The 24,643-nt window shown below is 41.0% G+C and overlaps 1 protein-coding gene across 1 annotated transcript; it reads right to left on the minus strand.

Annotated features, from left to right (window-relative positions):
• LOC139480220 (uncharacterized) lies at positions 1–23,515 on the minus strand. Its single transcript, XM_071263250.1, has 2 exons — positions 23,351–23,515; positions 1–3,232 (listed from the first exon to the last, which is right to left on the minus strand). Exons 1-2 carry the CDS (start codon positions 23,412–23,414, stop codon positions 1,794–1,796), a joined length of 1,503 nt encoding a protein of 500 aa, XP_071119351.1. The 5' UTR covers positions 23,415–23,515; the 3' UTR covers positions 1–1,793.
• Positions 23,516–24,643: the final 1,128 nt, after the last annotated feature.

Consider the following 24,643-nt stretch of genomic DNA (forward strand, 5'->3'; position numbering starts at 1 on the left):
GTATATTGTATTGATACTGGCACTAACATACAAAATGGTACATACATTTTAGAAATATTCCAACCATATGACGGAGGCCTGGGTATAATTGAGTCTGAACCCGACAACGCAGTGATTGATTTTGTGAACAACGATCCACGCCGTCCGGGTAGGATGACAAGTCAGCAATCCTGACCAACCGATCCACTTTCGACCAGCATAGGTTGCTGGAGACCTATTCTCATCCAGATTAGAAACCTCTTACGTGGATTCATGAAAGGAGCAAGGGGCGGTTGGGTAGCCTAATGGTTAAAGCGTTTTCTCGTCACATCAAAGACCCGGGTTCGATTCCCGAAAAGGGTACTATGTGTGAAGCCCATGTCTGGTGCCCCCCGGGTGATATTGCTGGTATATTGCTAAAAGCGGCATAAACTCAAACTCACTCACGAAAGGAACACCTGCGTCTTCGTTCCTGTCACGAGAAACACCTGTTGCACGTGCGAAATTGACTACTCCCTCGTCGAGCCCACCACTGAATTGGGACCACACCAATATTTGTTTTTGCTCGACATATTTTCTCAATTTATTCTGACATACTTGTCCGTAATTTGACCGTATCTAAATTTACAACCTATTAGACTCAACTAAATATATTGTTACCCAAAGATTCTGAGATAGATAACCACTCCCCCTCGGTTAAGGGGATGTAAAACCCGAGGCGAATTGGAACAGGTGATGCTTGACCGAGAGCGCGAAGAGCCGGAGGCTCTTCATTGCCGATACACAAACACCGAGGAGTCGTGTTTTATCCTACACATCCACACGGGCCAATTGTGAGAAGAAAGTGTACACACTCAACACAACTTTTACACTTTGTCGGATGCTCAAGTTGGCAGTGTAACAGTGGGATGGGTTCGGAGATTTGGCGTTATTTGTTTTAGCCTATGGCCTTCTGCAACACTATGACCCTTCTCGACTGCCTGACCACTTGGTTTTAATTCCAGCCCTCCTTACAAAGAGTAACCCTGAACCCCGTCTTTGTTTTCAAAAAGTGAGGTAATTGTATAATTTGGTCACGAGCCTTCCAAATATTTGTTATGTATTTTCCGACGCTCCTAAGTGATCAAGACTTAGGTGTCTCGTGATTCTCTCCAATTTCGTTGAGTGCAACGACGTCATTCAGTTGGAATATTGCTGCGCGTGCCGTTAAAAAACACAAAACATATATGCAAGCGTTATGTTTACATTCACGAAAGAGAAATGGAAACGCATTAATACGCCCGAAAACAAGGAACTAAGTCTGTGGGTAAAAGGATCGTAGGCTATCTTAAGTTTGTTGTATCAAGTATATAGACATCGCAAAAACATTATTGTGAACTATGTTTTTAATCTACCAAACTCTCTAAGCGCCAAAAGAGATATGGTGAGTCAGCGTGTGTTTTAACGCCACTTTTAACAGTAATTCACTTATATCACGGCGTGTCAGCTTGCTGTGGGAGGAAAGCCTGAAGTGATACCGAAAATCCTAGACGTTTGGTACTTAATTGTAACCCGCGGGTATGGTGTTGATAACCATATGAACACAACGGTTGAATCGGGATTCGAACACACGGTCATGGGTTACTAGCACACATAAGGAACGCAACCCTGACCGCCGAATTACGGCGCTTTAGTCACGATGTCACTTTAAGGAAGTATATCTGAAAGAGTATGCATGAACTATGGACTGTTACGTAAAAGCATATAGATCGAAAGTAAATGCGGAATTATGTTGATAAAAAGGTTTAGCTATATAGTTAAACGAAGTCATACATTTACTTTAAGAACACTGCCATCATACACGCCAGGAGCGTGGCAAGTGGCAAAGACAACAGCGGCGCCTCACATGTAGTCGGGCTGGGTGGAGGTGTTGGAGGAGATGGGTTGAACTGGGGACATTTATTGTCCATCATACATTCCCACAACTTCACCCCTGTGTGTTTACCTGAACGGGAAGCGCCTTCGAGAAAACCATCCATCACGTCGTCGTAAGCCTCTCCAGCAAAGTAGACTCTTCCAACACGTGACTTCAGAGCCTCCATGAACCTTGGGTTGCCATCGTCTCCAACCTGGCGGGAGGTGAAGCTTCCCAGAGTATAAGGATTTCCCGTCCACCCCGCCACAAAGACCCGTTCTGGCTCTGGTGTTTCCTGTCCATACATGCCCTTGAGAACTGCCGTCACCTCGGCTTTCACTGTAGCATTACGCTCTCTGTCCACCCTCCGTGCTTCCTCTCCTGTGACGACAAACAGGAGTATGTTCGTGCCGGTGGGGAAGAAGCCCATGGCCTCCAGGTTGATGATGATCGGGTAGTATCCTCTTCGTGGGTGGGCGTGGAGGATGTATTGCTCAGACCCCCAAAAGTTGGTCACTGTGCTGGCAAATTTAACATAGATCTGAGTGTACGCGTTCATATTTGTTTTGTAGATGGTGTCTAACTTCCATGCGGGTAGAGGCGGGTTAAACATGTCGTTATTACTCTTGAGGACGCCCATGCTGAAGGTGACTATGGCATACTTGCCCATGAAGGTTGTGCCTCCCGTGGTAGACACAGACACCGAGGTGTCGGTGTGGTTGATGCTGTCCACAGATTCGAACAACTTTATTTGTGGTCCTGACGTGTTCATGAAAGAGCTGGCAAATCGTTCCATCACGTCCTGTAGCCCTCGCTGATCCGTTGACAGGAACATTTTGTCCTGGATGTCGGAGACGGACTGAAATCCTCGAGTTGACATGAGGGCTGGCACCTTGCTAAATTCGAAATCGTAATCATATATCTCTATAACGTCTTCCAAGGGGGTTCTAGGAAACCACTGCCCGTTCTCTAATGCAACTCTCATAGACATGTCGGCTATCTTGCCCTCTTTGATTTCACGGTAGAGATTCTTCACAATTTTCTGAGCGTTTTGTAATTTAGTCCAGGCTGCCTCCGCCTGCGTGTCCAGCGCCTGCCCTTGATGCGACTTCACGACGACGCTTTCGTAGTCAACGTACTTGCCTGTGATGTTGTAGTTGCTGACGGTGTTGTTAATGGATGCTTCGGGGCCATGTAAGCCCATGGATCCAACCTCCACCATTTTCCCGCCAAACATGACGCTCCAAGCTCTCCCGCCAATCCGCCAATTGCCCTCTATGATGATAAAGGATATGTTGTGTTTGGCTAGAACACTCGCTGCGGACAATCCAGCATATCCGGCGCCGAGAATCAGAACATCTGAAACATAATACACACCATAAATTTTCAAAAATATTTTATATTTCATACCATCACCCGACCAACCGTTGTCTAGTCCTGCATGGCATATGTTTGTATCATCGTAAATATTGTCGACACCTCTGAAATATCAAAGTCTATAAGACTAAAACCTCACATGGATAATTTCGAAAGATATCTTTCATCCATGTTCAAAATGTCATTGGTGTCCATTGGTTAGGATCATAGGGTGTATTTTGTGGATATTTTCAACGCTTTCGCCTTGTGAAGCGTACAATCTAGTGAAGCTAACTTTTTAGAACTATCATCTGAAACGATGGGTTTATGATGCTAATATGTAGGAATGATCCCAGCAAATGGGTTTTTAATTATTTTTTTTAAAACTGACATAAAAATCCTTGCATATTTCAACATGACAAACATCTGAGTCATCATTCATTTGCACAATAATTCCTCTCCCATTTTAAGTTTAGGATTTGTGGTAATATATGCAATTTTTAAAACATATTTGGATAAGTTCGACCCAAGTCTTGCCTAACATAATGCGGTCAATCAATTATAAACTGACGTCCAAAAGAAACTTTACTAACTGAAAATATAAATTTCAGACAAAGTATAAATTTTTTTTCGAAAAAGTCTATCTAAAACACATAGCCTAAATACAACAATAGTGTATGCAGAAAATGTTAATCGTCTGTTACATGTTTGCGAGATAACATGCGAAAAAGTGAAAAACACGTGCACCACGGACAACTGCAAATGCACGTGCGGGTAAGGATATAAAACGATTGCAACGGCAAGTCAGACATCCACAGTGATAAAAAAAAACACCCAAAAGAAATGCCACGACTCACAGTCGAACATAGTGAACGAGCCTTGGGTATGGTACAGATGGGAGCCACCCACGTCCATATTGCACGAACCTTCGGTTGCTCCCGCGTTGCTGTTACCAACTTGATGCAACGTTACAGACAGACAGGGCGGACCGCTCTCAGGCCATGAACAGGCAGACCCAGGGTAACCACGCCCCATGATGACCGGTACTTGCGTACCTTGCATCTTCGAAATCGCTTCCTGACAGTGACGTCATCGGCGATAAATGCCTTAGGTCACAGGGTTAGTCGACAGACAGTGGCCAGGAGACTCAGGGCTCATGGAATCAGGGCTTTTAGACCATACAGAGGACAGCTATTGAAAGCGCAACATCGTCGTCTGCGATTGTAATGGGCCCATACTGTACGACGTTGGCAACGACGTGACTGGCAGAGGGTTGTCTTCACTGACGAAAGTCGATTCTGTACGTTTAGGGCTGATGGAAGACAACGTCTTTACCGCAGAAGGGGTGAACGAACGGCGGCGTCTTGCGTGCAGGAGGTCGTACCATATGGTGGAGGGAGCGTCATGGTGTGGGGAGGGATCTGTGGGCAGGAGAGGACACCGCTGGTCATCGTTGACGGAAACTTGACAGTTCAGCGTTACATGAATAACATTCTTTGTCCAGTTGTCCTACCATTTCTCCAACAGCAGCCACGTTGTGTCATTTATCAGCATGACAACGCTAGAGCCCATACAGCCAGAACTGTCTCTAACTTCCTCGCAGCCAACAACGTCAAAGTCCTACCGTGGCCTGCACGCTCTACCGACATGTCCCTCATAGAACACCTCTGGGACTTGATGGATCGTCGTGTTCGACAACGACCACACTCTCCAGCCAACCAGCAAGAACTGATCTTGGCCCTCCAAGAAGAATGGCGTCAAATCCCACGTGACCTCATCAGACAACTGACTTTTTCTGTGCGTCGAAGAGTTTTTGCGTGTATTGAGGCATTTGGGGGTCACACACGCTACTAATGACTTGTTATTGAACATGTGCGATTGTTTATGTTCTCTGTCTATTGTCCATGATTCTGAAAGCTCGAGTTTTGTACCACACCAAACTTTGGGGGGCTCTAATGTCGTTCTCGGTCGCGGTATGATTGTCATTTTCAGTGTTGATTATGTTGATATATTGATCTTCTCAATACACTTACTTCATGCATGTATGTTTTGTTGTTTTTGAGCAAGAGTGATTTCAAACTCTGGTAAAGTTTCTTTTGGACGTCAGTTTATGTGAATCCCCTATAGTGAGTGAGTGAGTTGGGTTTAACACCATTTTCGATTTTCAAGGCCAAGCTAACCCTTTTTTACTTTTAAAAGTTGCTTGGTTGAATTGGTCATGTCAGAAAACATATTATTAGACACTAAAATCATGACTATTGGACAATGTTAACTGTGTTTGTGAATTTCACCGACTGCCCAAAGTGCGTTGACCTTTCAACGTTTTTGGTCATAGCTCCCCCATTTAAGGTCGGAAGAATAACAAACTATATATTTCTAGGTTTCTTATGACTGGACGAGTAATTTGATATGCATATCGACACAATTTTGAATTTTGACCCCGGGATTTTCAATGGATACAACATCCAATTCTCTCGGAAAAATGGTGGAACCTTGAAACCAAGCACCTCTGCTACATACCAACCACTCATAGACATGACTCCATCACACCCTGATACCATGATGACTTCCTTAGTTGAGGCTCAGCGTCTGACTCAAATGACAGGTCAAGAGTACACCGTATTCACCTGTGATCAACAACTTTACAGAGTTGCCCTTCATGTGATGTGGGTGTATCCAGATAGATTCTCCAATGTTTTTCTACAGCTGGTAGGTATGCACCTACTGATGAACTTCGTAGGATCAGTAGGATCACTCATGGCAAATAGTGGTCTGGAAGAGGTAATGGGAAATGTGTTTGCTGGTGTGCCAAAGAGGCTGTCAGGCAAGAAATTTCCACAGAACGTCAGAGCTCTTCGTATAGTGGTAGAGGAAATTTTGAGAAGTGTGCTTGCACCTGGCAGTATCAGCAGTGGCAATCAACTTCAGCTTAAACTGCAAACTCTCTCTTCAGTAAGCAAGACAACAAAGCTGTGGGTTGACGTTCTCATCAAGCCTGTTTTCATTATGATGATGTATGTGAGGGCAGAGAGGGGAGGTGACTGGTCGTTGCACCTTGAAGCAGTTAAACAAATGATGCCGTACTTCCATCTTAGGTCCACTGAAGCAATGCCCATCAAAATCCAAGAACACTTTCTTGCGGGTGAGCATGTAATGAGACACATACCTGGGTACTGGAACGGTATCTGGAGTGACATGTGGATCGAAACAACATTTATGAGATAAGGTCATGGGCTCGGGGGAAGAATGGGAGTTACCCTGAGGCCTGACATGCTAAAGACATGGGCATTAAGCCTCCACATTTGCACACAATTAGAGGAAGATGTGTTAAAGATCAGTCAACGCAATGTGGACAGGATAAACACAAAGCAGAAAACAAATCAAGAATAGACTCGGATGCCAAGGACAGGGAGAACATTCGGCAGCAGCTTCAACTTTTCATTGATCCAATGAAGCCAGAAACTCATCCTGAAGATCTTGTGAACATCGTTTCCAGCAGGGTTTCTTCGTCTGCAGTTAACGTTCACAACGCAGTATCTATTGGAATAAAGCAGATGGAAAGCTTTGAAAGTGGGTGGCCAAACAGCTTTCATGAAACAATTCCAACAAGCATGAAATACTCACATCCCCCGCCAATATGACATGTCAGGTGTGTGCAATGCATTAGCTCCTGTGAACTATGTTCACTGGGCCTTTTTGTAAAGAAACATAGTACGTTTTTCAAGATCTGCTCCGGAAACGAGGACTACCGCCATTTTCAGTCTAAATCAAAGTCGTTGCCATGGAAACTCGAAAAATATATTTTTTGTAAATCCCAAACCATCAAAAGGCACCAGTTCACCACTAGACCTATCTATGTGCCAAGTATGGTGAAGAAATATGGTACAGTTTTCAAGATCTGCTCCAGAAATGAGGACTACAGACATTTTCAGTCTAAATCAAAGTCGTTGCAATGGAAACTCGAAAAAAAATTTTTTTTTAAATCCCAAACCATCAAAAGGCACCGGTTCACCACTAGACCTATCTATGTGCCAAGTTTGGTGAAGAAATATGGTACGGTTTTCAAGATCTGCTCCGGAAACGAAATGTGACGGACGGAAGGACGGCCGGACGGAAGGAAGGACGGCCGGACGGCACCCATTCCTATATCCTCCTTCCACTTCGTGGCGGGGGATAAAAAAGATAGTTACAATGGATACAGCAAAGAAGCATATCAATATTGGATCAATTAAAGTTTTCGACACAAGTTTGATCTACTCTCCTGTTATTGGTCTGCAGGCCAGCACTCGTGATGTTGACATTAAGCATGTATTTTCTCATGGATTGGCACCAGTTCCTACTTCCATGTTCGGCGATGCTGGAGAAATGAGAGTTTGCAAGGCAAAGTCCACGATGACACGTATTTTACAAGTACCGGTATCTTCTCGTCAAACACATAATCAGACAACAGCCTTGATTATTGATGGATCAGCATTGCTGTGGGTCATTCGCTTGCCAGAATGGGGAACAGTCCTAGATTATTTGCTAGGTTTCAAAGCTAACATCATATCAAAATTGAAAGTTGGAGATGTGTTCTTGGTATTTGACCGCTACAAGGAGTACAGCACTAAGGATGTCACAAGGCAGGGAAGAACAACAAATGCCAGCAGTAGAGTTCATCACATGAAGGTGTCAACAATCTTACCTCCCCAGAAGTCAAAGTAAACAAACATGCGTTGATAAACTTGATTTCCCATGACCTCCTTAATGATGATGATCTGCTTCATGTTCACACCAAAGAACACAAACTTGTCATTACAGGGGAGAATAATGTCCCACATGGGCGCCACCTAGCGGTGTGTAGTGCAGCAGCAGAGAAATGTCGCTCTGAGAAAAAAATGAAATAACGTCACAACCAATCTACCACCAAAGGTAACATTTTGAGAAGTTCCTCATATCAACAACGTCTAGAAGATGATCTGTGAAAATGCAGATTATACAGCCAGAATCGGCTGTTTTCACTCAATCTTTATCAACTTCATGTTCTAAAGAGCTAGACGAGCAGCCATGAGACCGCACGTGCTGCGCGTGCCGAAGAACACCAGGTTACTTCTGCGTCTCTGTTTGTTTGTGTCTGTGTTGACGTTGACACTTAGCAACGATGTTGAGCCCAACCAAGGCCCGCCAAAAACCCGCCAACTGACGATTGAGGGAGAGTTTTCTGCTTCTGAAGTCCTAAAAGAACTGAAAGAAATGCGCCAGGAAATAAATGGGAACTTTGATAAACTTAATCGAAAAATTGAATCTGTTGAAAGGGATATGCAATTGGTGATGGAGGAAAACAAAGAACTGAAAGACACTGTGAATAATCTATCAAATAAAGTGGAATATCTGGAGGGACTTAGCAAAAGAGATAATCTGATATTCCATAATATTGAAGAATCTAATGGCGAAACCACAAGCGAAATCGAAAATAAACTTAAAGAAGTTATCACCAAAATGGAACTGAGACCCACAGACTTTGTATATGATGACATCAGACGACTTCCTACCAAATCACTGGGACCCAGACCTGTAACTGAAAGGATCGCAGTTTGGTATCTCTCAGGATTTTCCAGAAAAAGTACGACAAACCCGACGTAAGTTGAAAACGTTTCTAGATAAAGCAAGAGATGAAATGAAGTATCCAGTACTGAGATATGATAAGATTCAAATTGATAACAAACTGTACAGATTTGATCACATAAATGAAAACCTAATACACATAAAGACATTGTCACCAGTCACTAGGAGTGGTATAAACAAGGCAGCAGCAGTGACGGAATCAGCGGAAGCAACAGATACGAATGATGATGATTAGGGGTGTGGCCAACGTCCATTATGCACAGATATCAGCCTAAAACTGTCAGTGTGGAACTGTGAAGGTTTCAAGAGATTACTGCAAAAGAGTCTTTCTTTAGATTTTATCAATAAACATCATATAGCATGTTTCGTGGAATCCTGGTTGAATAAAGAAGACAAAGTAGACATTAATGGATATAATACATACAGCAAAACCAGAACTAAAGCAAGTGGTGCTATCAGAAACTCAGGCGGGACACTCACAAGTCATTTCATCTAACGTATGTGAATTACATGGCTGTACTAAAACAGATAATGTCCAGTGGATAAAACTTCAGTTAAACATTACTGTGGTGATAGGCACAGTGTATTACTCTCCAGAAGGATCAACCAGCCCACACTCAAAGGAACAATTGTTTGATATTCTAGAAGAGGATATTGATACGTTTCGAAGTTCTTTTCCTAATTGTGAATTCATTCTACATGGTGACTTTAACGCCAGAACTGGGAATTTAGCAGACTATTTAGAAAATGATGATACCACCTATTTGCCAACTGACGAAAATATAAACTATATAATGGATGAACCCACCCCAAGAATATCTCAAGACAAAAATGTAAACAAAAGGGGAAAGTCATTGTTAGACTTTTGCAAGAAAAATGAACTCCGTATCTGCAATGGTCGTTTGTTTCAAGATAAAGACATTGGGAAAATAACTTGTGTTGTGAATGAGGGCCAAAGCGTTGTAGATTATGTTTTGTGCTCAAATAACATATTTCACCAGTTTACCAGTTTCGATATTTGTAACGAAGTTGAATCCACACACTTTCCTATCACATACTCTGTCTTGTTCAAGGGATATAGATCACCTAAGTTGACCAACGATACATTATCTAAAAAGTCAAGATATGTCTGGAACGATAACAAAATGGTAAAATACACTGAAAATTGGAATTTAATATCGGAACATTCTATCCAAGAATTAACAACAATAGCAGCATGTGGGCGTGTCGAGGAAGTTGCTGAAACATTCCACGATTTGCTACTGTCATGTTCAAAGGACTTCAAGAAATCGTCAGTATCCATAGTCAACAAGGGACATAACTGGTGGGATGCGGAATGCTACCAAGCCAGGTGTGACGCACGCCGTAAACTTCGTGCATTTCATGCAACTAACTGTACACGCGACCGCCTCACCTATATCGAAGCATGGAAATCATACAAACATTTATGTCACCTGAAATGTACACGTGCTCTCAATATGAAAAAGGAAAAACTTCAGGAGAGCCTTCTTAATAGGGACAACAAACTATTCTGGTCAATTCTAAAGGGAAAACGACAATTCACTAATATAGAATACTAAACGAGCTCCCGTGTAATACCAATTTTATGAAACGAGTGAATAGTTCTGGTATCTGACGAGCGAAAGCGAGTCAGATACCACAACTATTCACGAGTTTCATAAAATTGGTTTTACACGAGAGCGAGTTTAGTATTTTATTTATTACTTGTCATTTATAATGTTTTTAGAATTATACTGTTGAGTGTAAATAGGCCGACACCTACACGATCCATGGCATGATCCAATTGAGTTTAACAGAATAATACTTCAAACACGTCAAAAGTTGAAACGTATGAATTTAATATCATACAATGGTCCACCTTTAGAATTCAGGCGTTCGTCCCACAAAATTATCGTAGTGCTAAGGCTATCACAACTCACATAATTTAACTTAGACTAAAGACTCTCGTTGCGCTAGAGTACGATCGCCTTGTGGAACGGGGCCTTGCAGCTCAAAGTTTACAATGACGTCACAATACCCGATGACGTAATTTGTTGAATTTTGTTGCAAGATCCATCGGCGAGTCAAAGCAATGTGACGTCAGCCTAGCAACAAGGTTGCTGGGGTCATCGAGTGTCCATAAGCTCCTCCCAGTGATCTATCATCTCCACACGCAATGTCGTTGAATACGCCAAGGGATGTTGAGAGCTTTCAATATTTGTTCGTGAAACGTGTTCCGAGAGTACATAAGCACGCGTTTTGGTATTACACAATGTGTAATAAAGCTGTATGTTTATTAAACGGGTGATCTCTTCACGGGCAAGTAATAAACCCAGATATTACACCTGCTGAGTGGATAAGATATTTTGAAAGCCACTTTAATAGTATAAGCACTTCACCCGATGAACAATCCTTTATTGAAAGCATAATGGACTTTATTGACTCAATCACCGATGATTTGATAGATACAACTGTAAATACGAATGATTTAGATAGAGATATTAGTTATGATGAAATTACTGCTGCTATTTCAGGTATGAAAAAGGGCAAAGCTCCAGGATATAGAGGTATACCAATTGACTTTTTCAAAAATGCTCCATTTGCTTGCGTTAACCTATTACTGACTTTATACAATGCAGTATTGAGAACTGGCATCTATCCAAAACAGTGGTCACTTGGTGCAATACTTCCAATTCATAAAAAAGGAAATGTTAACAATCCTAAAAATTATCGCCCCATAACTTTATTGGAAGTTTCTGGTAAAATATTTGCTAAAGTTATATGTGAAAGACTGACCAAATTTGTTGAAACTAATGATATTCTTATCCCTGAATAAGCTGGTTTTAGACATGGATTTCAAACACTGGACAACACCTTTGTTTTGGATACATTGATCGCTAAATACTTTGCTTTGTATAAAGGTCGATTATATTGTTGTTTTATTGACCTTAAAGCTGCATTTGATTCAGTTAATAGAAAAAGTATGTTATATAAGATTTGGTTGTACAACATAAAAGGAAGTGTTTTTCGCCTTATTAGAAATATGTATTCCAATGTTCAGTCATGTATTTCACTGCAGGGTGGTTTTACTGATTTTTTCAACTGCTTAAACGGTGTGAAACAGGGATGCCAACTATCTCCATTACTTTTTTCATTGTATATTAATGATATTATAGATTTTTTGAATGTAGATGAGGACAGGTGTATAGAACTGGGTATTTGTAATATTCTTATGTTACTGTTTGCAGATGACATGGCACTCTTCGATAGTACATTAAAGGGTCTACAAAAAAGACTTGACAAACTATCTGTTTATTGTAAAAAATGGAGCCTCTGTGTTAATGTTGAGAAAACAAAAGTAGTTGTTTTTAGAAAAGGTGGTAGACTTAGGAAATATGAAAAGTTTTATCTTGACAATAGACCATTAGAAATAGTTCCTTCCTATAAATATTTAGGTGTTCAGTTCTCTAGCAGTGGTTCCTGGTATAAAACACAGAAAACTCTGTCTTTTCAAATGTCCAAGGTTTTGAATACAATGCGCTCCCAATGTAATAATTTTAGAAATTTATCATTGCCAGTATTGCTGTATATTTTTTATGTTAAATTGTTTCCAGTGTTGATTTATGGATCTGAAATTTGGGGTTTTCATCCATCGCCAGACGCAACCCGTGTTTATGATACTTACTTTAAGCAATTACTCTGTCTTGGTAGAAACACACCAAATGTTGTTGCTAGAGGTGAAGTTGGATATTGTTCATTAAAAGCTAAGATGTACATCAAAGTAATTAAGTATTGGCTGAGATTAATTTATCAACAAGATAATGTGATTTTACAGCAGGCATATTCTTTTCAATATAGGTTAGCTGAATTAGATAAGAGTTGTTGGGCATATAATGTTAAAATGCTTTTATTTAAGTACGGTTTTGGATTTGTTTGGAAAAATCAAAATGTTAATTGTATCACTTCCTTTTTGTCAGAGTTTGAAGAGCGTTGTAAAGAGATTGATTACCAAATGTGGTTTGAGGATTTGTCAAAATATTCTAAATTGAAAATGTACCAGTCTGTTAAGACTGTCTTTAAATTCGAAGAATACCTATCACTTGTCATTGTGCATCCTTATAGAAATGCTCTGATTAAATTTAGATGTTCAAACCATAAACTTATGATTGAATACGGACGTACACTTGGTATAAGTGCGAATGAAAGATTCTGTCCATTGTGTATCGTACCTTGTGTCGAAAGTGAATACCATTTTTGTATGATATGCCCATTCTATAATGATATAAGAAGTCTATTACCGAAATACTATGTACAAAACCCAACTCTTCTTAAATTCCAACAACCACAGCCATCACAAAATGCCTACACTGTAAATGTCTTAGCGAAATATATTTTCCTGTCAATGAAAAAAAGATGTAAACAACTCAATATTCATTAATTGTCACTTTGATTGACCAATGTATAATATTGTATGGCGCTCAATTGAATTGAAAAAAATCAATGAAATATGTATTGTATAATGGGCCGGTGGCCCCTTTACTGCAATAAACTCTCTCTCTCCATGAAGTGTTCAATGGCATCATATCCAGCAGACATGACATTGTCACAACGCAATGAGAAGCTGACAACATAATTGTCCAACAAGCAATTAAAGTAGCATCTGATGGAATCCATCCAGTGACTGTTCTGTCAGATGATACCGACGTATTCCTCCTGCTGTTACATTTCTACTACTTACAGAATATGAAGGTACAGGTATTCATGGAGTCACCTGTTCAGGAGCGCACTATCATTGACATTGGAGCTTCTGTTTCCAAAAACGAACCTATTGTGCTAGACCTACTGGCAGCACATGCATTGAGTGGTTGTGATACAACAGCATCATGTTTTGGGGTTGGTAAAGGAAAAGTGGTCAAGGCATTAAAGGACGGTCACTCTCTCTCACTGCTTATAGATCCTACAGCAGATTTACCTAAAATCACTTTACAAGCAACTCAGTTCATTGCAGTCTGCTATGGCAAACCATACTGCACATCTATTACAGAAGCTCGCTTACAAGTTTGGGCAACCGAAACTGGAAGAGGCTGTTTCAAATTCCCAAGCTCTCAACTTTACCGCCAACAGATGAAGCATTTTTTGAAAATGTGAAGCGGGCACATCTCCAAACCAGTGTGTTGAAGGCTGCGTTACAGTCAGACCAACCTGCGATTGATCCAACCAAGTTTGGTTTCCACAAAGACATTACATCCAAGTGCCTTCTTCCAGTTACTGTACCTGAAAGTGGTACACTAGCACCACAATATATTTTGAAACTTGTGAAGTGCACTTGTGGCAGTGATACACCGTGTAGGACAAATCGATGTGGTTGCAGTCACGCCCAGTTACCTTGCACAGTATTCTGCTCCTGTAGCTCCAGTGTCTGCTTCAACCCACTCACTAAGCATGTTATTGATGATGAGGAAGAAACCTAAACTGATTGTATGTATGTGAAGAAAACCTTGAGCCAATATTCTCTTTTGAAAGTTCAGAATAATCAATTATCCTTAAAAGAATCCCGTGCTTGTTGACTTTTATTATGTTTCGACAAGCATTTTGCCAGTTATCTTGCTTATTTAAGAATCAAATTATGTTTTCAATGATACCAGTTAATTTAGAATACCATATTCTAATTAGCTGAAAGCAAAATATTAGTGATATGCTCCAAAAGTAGTATCATATTCCATACTGTTAGCAGGGAAGCGATATTTTCATGTTTTGGCGGCCATCTTGTCGGCCATCTTGAATATTTCAAAATGCCCAAAGATAACAGAGTGTCATCAGTCAGTTTCATAATCTAGAGTATATCATTAAATAATTCCAGCAATAACAATTCTGGGTTTGGGGAAAATATTCATTTCTCTGCCGGACTAATACTACAAGCATGGGTTGCTGAAGACCTATTCTATCCCGGATCTCCACGGGTCTCCTTATTCTGGTCGAAGTGGCTTTTGAACTAGAGCTGTGTTTGCGTATAATGTCTGTCGATAGGATTCGGTTCACATCAGACGATATTATCGTTAGACGCGAGCCCCAAACCAGTTCTAGTCAATGTCCTTTGACCTCTGACCTTATTTTATTGCGCCTCTTTATTAATAGTTGATTTTTGTTGTTCATACATAATATAATAAAACAACTAATTATTAACAACATGAATGGGGATTGCAGTGTATCATATCACCCTTTACATCCAATGCGAGAGGGGTAGGTATTTTGAAATATAATAATATAGAAACAACTATACATAAATTTAATATTGATCATATTAATGGAAACTTTATTATAGCAGATATCAACACTGAAGGCATAAGGATGACTCTAGCTACATTTGGCATTAAATACCACAATCTTACCTGGCTATAAATCTGACCATGTTGCTATTACTATAACTTTGTCAGATTCTTCATCCAAAGAAAGGGGTGGCGGTTATTGGACATTCAATACCTCTTTATTGTAAAACAAGATTATATGGAAACTGAAAAAAAACATTTGTTGAAACAAAAGGGGAATATGCAGATTTGGCACTTGATGAAAATAACTCAGGTATAGTAAGGACTCTAAATTAAAACTGTCCATCAGCGATTCTCTATTTTTGGAAACCCTCCTTATGAAAATAAGGGGAAAATCAATTTCGTTCTCATCTTTACTGAAAAAAAATATAAAAGAGAAAACACAAAATTGGAGGGTAACATTTTAGAATTAGAAGAAACGATAAGAAATTACGTCCGATCAGTAAGTGAGAGAAGCTTCTCTGATCTCTCAAAGTATAAAAATGAATTAGAACAAATGAAGGTAGATAGGGGAAGGCAACTAAGAAGTAGGATTCAGTGGTATGAAGACGGGGAAAACCCGTCTAAGTATTTATGTCACATGGAAAACAGAACTTACACAAATAAGACTATTAATAATTCAACAAATGCTAATGGTGAAGTCATCACTGAAGGTGACGAAATGCTGTCTGAACAGAAAGAATTTTACAAAAAACCTTTACTCAGCTAGAAGTTCTGAAAGGGAACAAACTCTTGAAATCAGACGCTGCTTTTAACAGTACTTCAAGTTATATCACGGCGTGTCAGCTTAATGTGGGAGGAAAGCCCTAAGTGATGCAGGTCTGAGACGTTTACCACTTTGGTGAAGCCCACGAGCACGGGTATGGTGCTGACAAACCTAGAAACATAATCGCTGTGAACCGGGATTCGAACCCACAATCATAGGTTTCTAATAAAGGACTGCTGACTGACGCCCCTAGCGACATGCCACCTGTCATGCATCACAAGTCTCAACTTCATTGTAAATAGATAAGCATAAATGTCACCCAGGTAAAGTCAGTTTATTCATGTTTATCAAATGGCATTGTATTAGATTTATTGCTTATGTTGTCCAATCAGAATGTAGTTCGTACTTCTGTAAATGCATTCACTATCATGTACGAAACTATATAACTGTACTGGTAAGAGAAAGTGGCAATCGACTCACGTGACTCGGGGGGTCACACTCTTGCTGGTCGCCTACCTCTCTCCGTGTGATAAAGACACGATTTACAGAAAGACTTAATACTTATGTATTATATATGCGATCCCCTATCGCCAGTTATACCGATATAACGAACTTGTTTTTTAGTCCCGGCCATTTGTTGCATATATACTGTATATATGCTTATAACGAACTACGGTTATTACGAACTAAAATTAGTGGTCCCTTTGAGTTCGTCATAACCGTAGTTTACTGTCTAACGACCCCCTTGCGTCAGTCAGGTAGTGGCTCGGTCTCAACAAGAAGTAACAATTGTTGTGAGATCCAGACTTCCCCACTGAAGTACCTGCTGAAGATAACACGAATCTCCAGAGTGATCACCAGGCCTCATGCATGAGGTAGCATGCAATGCATAGACGACAAGGTACAGACCAAAAAAAGTACAAATGTCTCCTTATCTGAAATCTGCATAACCCATGTTACAGATGTATTCTTTTCACGAAACTTAACGAAGTCACCGAACCGTGCCCGCCAGCATCACGTCGAGTTCATCACGTTAACATCACAATGTCTGTTACACGCTTAGCTGATGATGGTTTCGCCCTGCTGTTTTCACAAGACAGAGACTGCAACGTCGTCTACAGTAGAACTAGCATGAAACCCGTCTGCAATCATGTGTGCAAAATAGGCATTGAACATTCTGTCACATTTGTTTTAATCCAAAAAGAAAAAGATGTTCGAGAGTACTCTCAGTAAACTACGTTTATAACGAACACGCTTATAACGAACTTACCAATATAACGAATTTGTTTTTTAGTCCCGGCCATTTTTTGCATATATACTGTATATATGCTTATAACGAACTACGGTTTTTACGAACTAAAATTAGTGGTCCCTTTGAGTTCGTTATAACCGTAGTTTATTGTATATCACTTTAAATCGACTCGGGACTCGGGGGGCCCCCACGTTCTTGGGACCCCTGATCACACTATTGGTGGACGACTACCTCTCTTATTAAGACTTAATACTTATGTTTTATACGCGATCCCCTTATCGCGGGTTTGGAGGTGGTCGTTACTCACACGACTGCCGATGTATAAAGCCCCTATCTCACACAAACGATTTAAGAAATTGCGAACACGATTTAAAAAAAGTTGAAAAATCGTGTTGATTCGTGCTCGACCTTGTGTTTTATACAAATTTCTTAAACAAACACGACCCTCATACGACCAAAAACGACCCTCATACAACCCTGTACACGACACTCATACGACCGTCATAAGATATTCATACGATACAACACGATTTAACCACATTTAACACGACCCCAATACGACTGTCATACGACCAAACACGACTGTCATACGACGCCCATACGACTTAACAAGAATCAACACGACCACCATACGATTAAACCCGGATCATTACGATGTCCATAGGACTACAAAAATAAACACGATCTCCATACGACTGAGCAAGACCTTCATACGACATATTTTTGTTTATTTTGTTCACGTGAGTCATGTAGTATATAAGCTGCATTGTAACATCATTTCTGTGCCAGTCTTCACCATGTTCAACAACGAACAAGACCCGCAAGAAGCAGCTTTGGGGGAGGAGGAAGTACTTCTGGTAGCTATGGCTTTGATGGTGAGGGGTAGGAGGCAGCGTAGGCGTCGCAGAGTGAGGAGCTTCCGTTTCGGCCGCCTGAGGTTTGGCATGGCTGTAGAATGAGCTTTCACTTTCAGGGGGTTTCCCACGTTCTCACTCAGTCACGTGATGAGCTCTTCCGGTCGTATGACAAACGTATGGATTTCGTGTTCAGGCGTATGGGAGTCATATGAAAGGCGTATGAAAGTCGTTTTGAATCGTGTTAAAACGTATGAAGGTCGTATGAGTTTCTTCCCACACTCCCCAACACGACAGAACGCGACTGAACACGATCTTCATACGACTGAACACGATCTTCATACGTTTGAAAACGACTGTCATACGACCTTCATCCGACCTTCATCCGACCTTCATACGACTGAACACGACTTTTCAGCTCGGCTTAAATCGTGCGCGGCCTACCATGACTTAACACGAATGAACACGAATGAGTGTGCGGCCTTCATACCTTCTAACACGATTTAAAGAAAAACGTTAAATCGTGTTCATTCATGTTCAGATTCGTGAATGTGAGATAGGGGCATAACGACCCCCTAGCGTCAATAAGATGGCGACTGTATAAGTAATAATTATACGCGAGCGACACACCCGTAAGTCACAATGAGTTACGTAGTGACTGTGACGCGCCAATAAGCAACAATACCCTGAAACTTTCCCTTCCGAAACATGCGCCGTGAACCATTTTGACTTTAACAAATCGAATGATGGTGACTTCACAGTTGCACAATGCAGTGGAAGTTTGAGACAGACAAGTCTATGCTTCTATGTACCTAAATAACAAAGTAATAGTGTTTCTTATTTACTAACATCACTTGCGGTTTAGGGTTTCGGAAAACATATGCCTAATGCAATACAACTATCTTCCCGAGTGAGTGAGTGAGTATGGTTTTACGCCGCTTTTAGCAATATTCCAGCAATATTACAGCGGAGGACACCAGAAATGGGCTTCACACAATGTACCAATGTCGGGAATCGAACCCGGGTCTTCGGCGTGACGATCGAACGCTTTAACCACTATGCTACCCGACCGCCCCAATATCTTCCCGAAGCCAGGGAGTTAACTGACACATCACCCGCATTTCCTTCAAACAATATGGCGGCGCCTAGTTAAGACGATCTGATTGATAATCAAGATCTATATTGTAATAAAACGGGTCTTACCTCGCGTAGTTCATAAAATCATTTGTTCGGCAAGGGTTGAAATTGGACTTTTATAGTCTGTTAACTCCCTTGCCTCGGGAAGATGAATACAACTTTGAAACAGAAAGTCATTTGACTCTAGATATCATAATTAAAAAAATATAAGGTTTCCGGTTTAAATACATTAATTCCGGATAAGGAAACTTAACATACCACTTTGAAACATAACAACAATGAGCTGCCTACAGACCCTGTATTTATAATGTCAAATCCAATTCTAAATGCTCAAGGTGTGTTTACATGTAGTTTGTAAGATCTACTTGCTACCGAGTGGCCTTGACCTTCATCGTCCTCCAATCACAAGCGAAAACATTTCGTGTTAGGTGTTGTATACATATGAATCCCTATACCTTACCAATAATACTTCCAGAATATAACTGTTTACATGCCGTTTCATAAGTGAATGACCTTTTTAGTGAGTGACCTTGACATTTGACACAATAATGTCATATGATAGGTGGTGAGTTAGTTACTTAGGCTTCTTCTTAATGTCTGAAAAAAATCTCTGGGTTTTCACGAATTAATCCGAAATTTCGTGAAATTTGAATAATTCTTTTAATATTTGGACCACAAGTGTCCTTGACCTTATATGAATGTCACCCAAAAGTTCGTGGCCCCTTCATAGAGATCATGTATACTACGTTTAGTCAAATATTTTTTAAAAATACTCAAGTTGTGATGTACACAAGTCTGTATGATGTCCAGCGTGTTACATAGGAGAACATTACAATCATAAATGCTTAATTTATCGAGTACACAAGTTCTAATGTCGTCGAGTTTATATTAAATTCATACTTGTTTGATTCCGTTTGATTTTGTCTTCAATTCAAAGTTTTATAACGAAAAAAAGTAACAGTGGTTCATATAAAAAAATAAATGCATTTGAAATTAAATAATGCATATTTCAAAACATGTTCATGAAGGCATCTTCTCGACTTTAAGGTCGTGATTCACAGTTTGCATGTGCATGTTTATGCACGGAACACAATTTGGATGTTTGCATGTTTGTTGGGAGCATGTTACTCACAAACGTGTATTTTTTAATGCGAACAGAACACAATGTGATTTAACTATTAGGTGGTCGTAAAACATTTTTGTTTAACGGTAAATAACGCTTACGAAATGCCACGGCTTGTTGAAAATCAATGTCTACGCGCTTTGGATATGCTGCAAACAGAATGAACGAAGTTGCCAGATATTTTTTAATGTTCATCGAAACACAGTATCATCTTTTGAAGACGTTATCTACAGCAGAGCAATGCTCATGACTTACCATGGACTCAATCTCATCAAAATCAGATCTTAGTTCTCGCTTTCGCTGAACAAAGATCTGAGGACATTCCATTACGCGTCACGTCAGAACGACCTTTCATCCGACCAATCAAAGCGTCGCTTACAAGATCATGAAAGTGACAGTCGGAATGTGTTTTCTAATCATGCAACCTCGAAAACGTTAACACGGGGCATTCCGAACGACAGTTACGGCCCATACAACTGATTCCGTCAAAATTATCGTCTGTCTCTGACTTCCGTGGGATAAACGTTTAAACGGAGGAGGCGATGCACAGTACGTGGGAAGCACTGCCATACAATTTCAACCATATATCAGACATTCAGGAATGTTCGTTTGTTCAGTTTTCAAAATTTTAATCGAGAACTGTGTCAACATATTTTTCAAGCGTAGTCTGAAATGGAAGTCGCCAGGTTGAAACGAGTGCCGTAAAGCCCGAGAAAGCTGATTTCTAATTGGCTGATGTTGACTTTTTGTTAGTCATTTCAGTGGTCGGTCAAAGTTCGCGAAAGGTCGTTCTGACGTGACCCGTAATGGGATGTCCTCAGATCTTTGTTTTGCGGTAGCGAGAAGTTAGATCTGATTTTAATGAGATTGCCACAGACCGGTCGTCCACGTGTGACGTCACGTCAACAAGACAACCATATTCGGTTTTTGCATTTGCGGAATCGAAACCAAACTGCCATATTAACAGCTCAGAACCGTAGGCAACCGAGGGAGTACAACATCCGGCCCCGACTTCCAGCGATATGCCCAACTTTGATTAGCGTTTGCCTGGTTTGGTGTTAAAGAAACAAGAATGGGACAGCATACTGTTCGCTGATGAGTTCAGGTTTCACCTGGAGTGAGTGAGTATTGTTTTACGCCTCTTTTAGCAATATTCCAGAAATGGGCTTCACACATTGTACCCATGTCGGAAATCGAACCCGGGTCTTCGGCGTGACAAACGAACGCTTTAACCACTAGGCTACCCGACCGCCCTTTCATCTGGATAGCTCTGATGGTCGTGCAAGGGTCTACAGTCGTCCAGGAGAATGTTTTAGATACGCTTGCGTTACTCAGCCTCGTCAGTTAGGGGGTGCAAGTGTAATAGTATGGTGTGGCATCACAACTCATGGGAGAACACAACTCCTCATTGCTAATGACAATTTGAATGGCGTACGCAATCGGGACGACATCGTCATGATCATGTTCTACCCTTTCTTCAAACGCAGGAACGTGACGTCACGTTGCAGCAGGATAAAACCCACCCACACGTTGCACGTTTTAAAACCGACTTTTTGAGGCGGCTTAACATTACTGTACTGTCATGGGCGGCTGTGTCTCAAGACCTCTCCCCAATAGAATGTGTCTGGGATGAGATAGATCGACGCCCACGACAGGACCAGATCGCTGTAACGCTAGCTCAGTTGGGCCAATCTTTGGTTGGCATTTGAAACAACACCCCCCGGGCTGGTTTTCTGGTGTCTGCAACGCTCCTACTCTGCCTTCGCCTATCACAACCAATATTGACGTTGTGAATAAATTGTTACACCACCCCTCTTTTAAGGCGTGTCTTTCTGTCTTCTGTTCCCAGGGATGGCTTTTGTCAATGATTTCGTTATGATAGAACATTAATCAGCCGAATGACCAAACATTTTGATGTTATCTTAAATAACATAAAACTTACACAGCTTTATATGGAGCACAGTTACTTTCTCCGTTAGTATATACCTAAAGTAATGTTAAGCCCAGAGTAATCCGTTTTAAAAAAAAGGCCCCCGCTTTAACGGTATTTTTCCAACTGCATGCAACCGGATGTGACGTTGACAAGCCGAGTGGACCCGAGTGAACCCGTGTGGGCCCGAGTGGTGTTCTCGTAGATAATTTGAGATACGAGAGTTGTGCCCCCCATATAGCCACATGAGAGGAGAGAAACGGGAGTCGAACCCACAATCATAGGTTTCTGGCGTGCCCTCGGGACGCAAATATGCACAGCGAATTGTGGCGCCTTAGACAACAGGGCCACCGTGCCCTATTAGATTGAGAGAAAGAGTTGGATTTAATGAAGCACCAATTGTATCGTGGTGTGTGGGAAGAAAGTCAGGTCTCAGATGTTTGCCACTCTGGGCGTCCACCCGGAGAGCGGAAGGTCGGTTAAAAGACGTTAATGGAGGGTGCTTGTTGTTACCCTGCCGGGAGCATCTCAGTACACTGTAGGCGTGTTTGCGCGCGTCGAACCATGTTCTGTTTAACGTATTAAGACTAAACTGAAACCTGCATTATGTTATGTACTTAAATCCTAGAACAATTTCTTTTCTAGATACATTTCCTTATTTTACTGTTATATACTGCAATACCAATAGTATATACTGTTTTAACTATTAGGTGGTCGTAAAACATTTTTGTTTGACGGTAAGTAACGCTTACGCAATGCCACGGCTTGTTGTCTACGCGCCTTGGATATGCTGCAAACAGGAATGAAGGCAGTTGCCAGATATTTTATTTCTAGGTGTAGGCGACGTGATTAATTATCTACACGAATAATACAATTGTTAGCATGCAAAGTGGATTTTGATTCTTTAAATTACATTTGCTCGGATTCCATCGATGCCAGAGCAATATCTCCATGTACATCGCCGAGAATCGGAGTTCGTATTCCACTGAGAAACAATTTGGCGGTTTGTGTTAATTTTACCGTTTGCATATGTACATTTGGAAAACCCATCCCGCATCTTGATTCCAGCTTAGTGTACATGCTGCAAACATACTCATGAATAATGCCACTCTTTCCGCTCACAAACCTCATGTATTGTAACATTATGACTTTATAAATCTCAACTGCAAAAGTCAAATTGTGTTCTAACCTGCATCAAACTGCGCTGACGCTCCAGACATCAAGGACGCCACCGCACACACAAGCAACATCATCTTCAGTATTGTAAGATTCCGCTTCGACCTCCTAAATATGTTCTTTATACCTGTTGCAGAACACAGACAGTAATCAAGATGGCGGTAAATGCACACGACCACAGGACAGTGATTCTAATGTATGTTGCAACAGCCTTGGAAGTCTTAGTCAAACCGGTTTGTGTCCGGATGGGCTGTGAATATGCTGAAAAGCATTGTTCACCTCCACAATGGCCTATCTGAATATGCATCGATTTCAGTCGCCTATGACGGTACATAATGTGCTCTTAAAATAACATGCGTTTTTTTATCTGATGAAAGCCAATGCTGTGGGTGTTTATTTCAACCTAACCGGTACGTAACGTTTCCCCTTTGGTTGATAATACACACCGGTTGAGAAGAATGTGGGAACCACATACACTCACTCACTCTTGAAGAGATATTTCCGCTTATATCGTTACTGTTATTCAGATGTCAGTCATTCTAAATACAAATAATGGTATACATTGCTGTCCATGACGGCATGACATCTACCGGAGAAATGTTATATGTTACTATTGGATATAAAGTTTGGTAAAGTTAATTTGGCATCAAAATTGAAATGTATGTTATTTAGATTGGGTTTGGTTGGGAGAATCAGTATAATGACAGTATAAATGCATTCCTACCAGAATGTTTTGATACAGACAGATGCATTTATCGTCAAGCTCGTAATGCATCTCCGTCACTCCGACCGAAAACATTAGGTTATTCTTTGAATATTTGTTTGTTTGTTTGTTGTTTGATGGTTAACACCGCACACTCAGCAATATTCCTGCTATATGACGGCAGTCTGTAAATAATCGAATCTGGACCAGACAATCCATGTGCAGTGACAGACATCATGAGCATCGATATACGCAATTGGGATACGATGACATGCATCAACCAAGTCAGCGAGCCTGACCACCCGATCCCGTTAGACGCCTCTTACGACAAGGAAAGTCGCCTTTTTACACGTCAGGCACGTCACCGTATGATCATGATGTCAATCACTGGATTGTCTGGTCCAGACCGCCGTCATATAGCTGGAATATTTCTGAGTGCGGCGTTAAACAACAATTCTACCATGATTTTGGAATTTACTCGAGTCGGATTGGTCAATCGAGGCTATTAAATCACAATAAACCCCCTCTGATTGAAACAGCTGGTTTGAAGGCCGCATCACCGCGGAAGCTCATATTCATAAAAATAGTACATTTTTCTTGTCT

Source organism: Haliotis cracherodii, unplaced genomic scaffold (genome assembly GCF_022045235.1).
Source record: "Haliotis cracherodii isolate W230 unplaced genomic scaffold, xgHalCrac1.p SCAF_4, whole genome shotgun sequence".
In the NCBI taxonomy this organism is placed as follows: domain Eukaryota; kingdom Metazoa; phylum Mollusca; class Gastropoda; order Lepetellida; family Haliotidae; genus Haliotis; species Haliotis cracherodii.

Bases quoted from the DNA above. Each gene is read 5' to 3' on its own strand.
- LOC139480220 (XM_071263250.1), bottom strand. From the start codon at position 23,414: ATGATGTTGCTTGTGTGTGCGGTGGCGTCCTTGATGTCTGGAGCGTCA. The intron at 3,233-23,350 runs GTTAGAACACAA...ATTATGTTTCAG, and splicing joins GTCAGCGCAGTTTGATGCAG to ATGTTCTGATTCTCGGCGCC.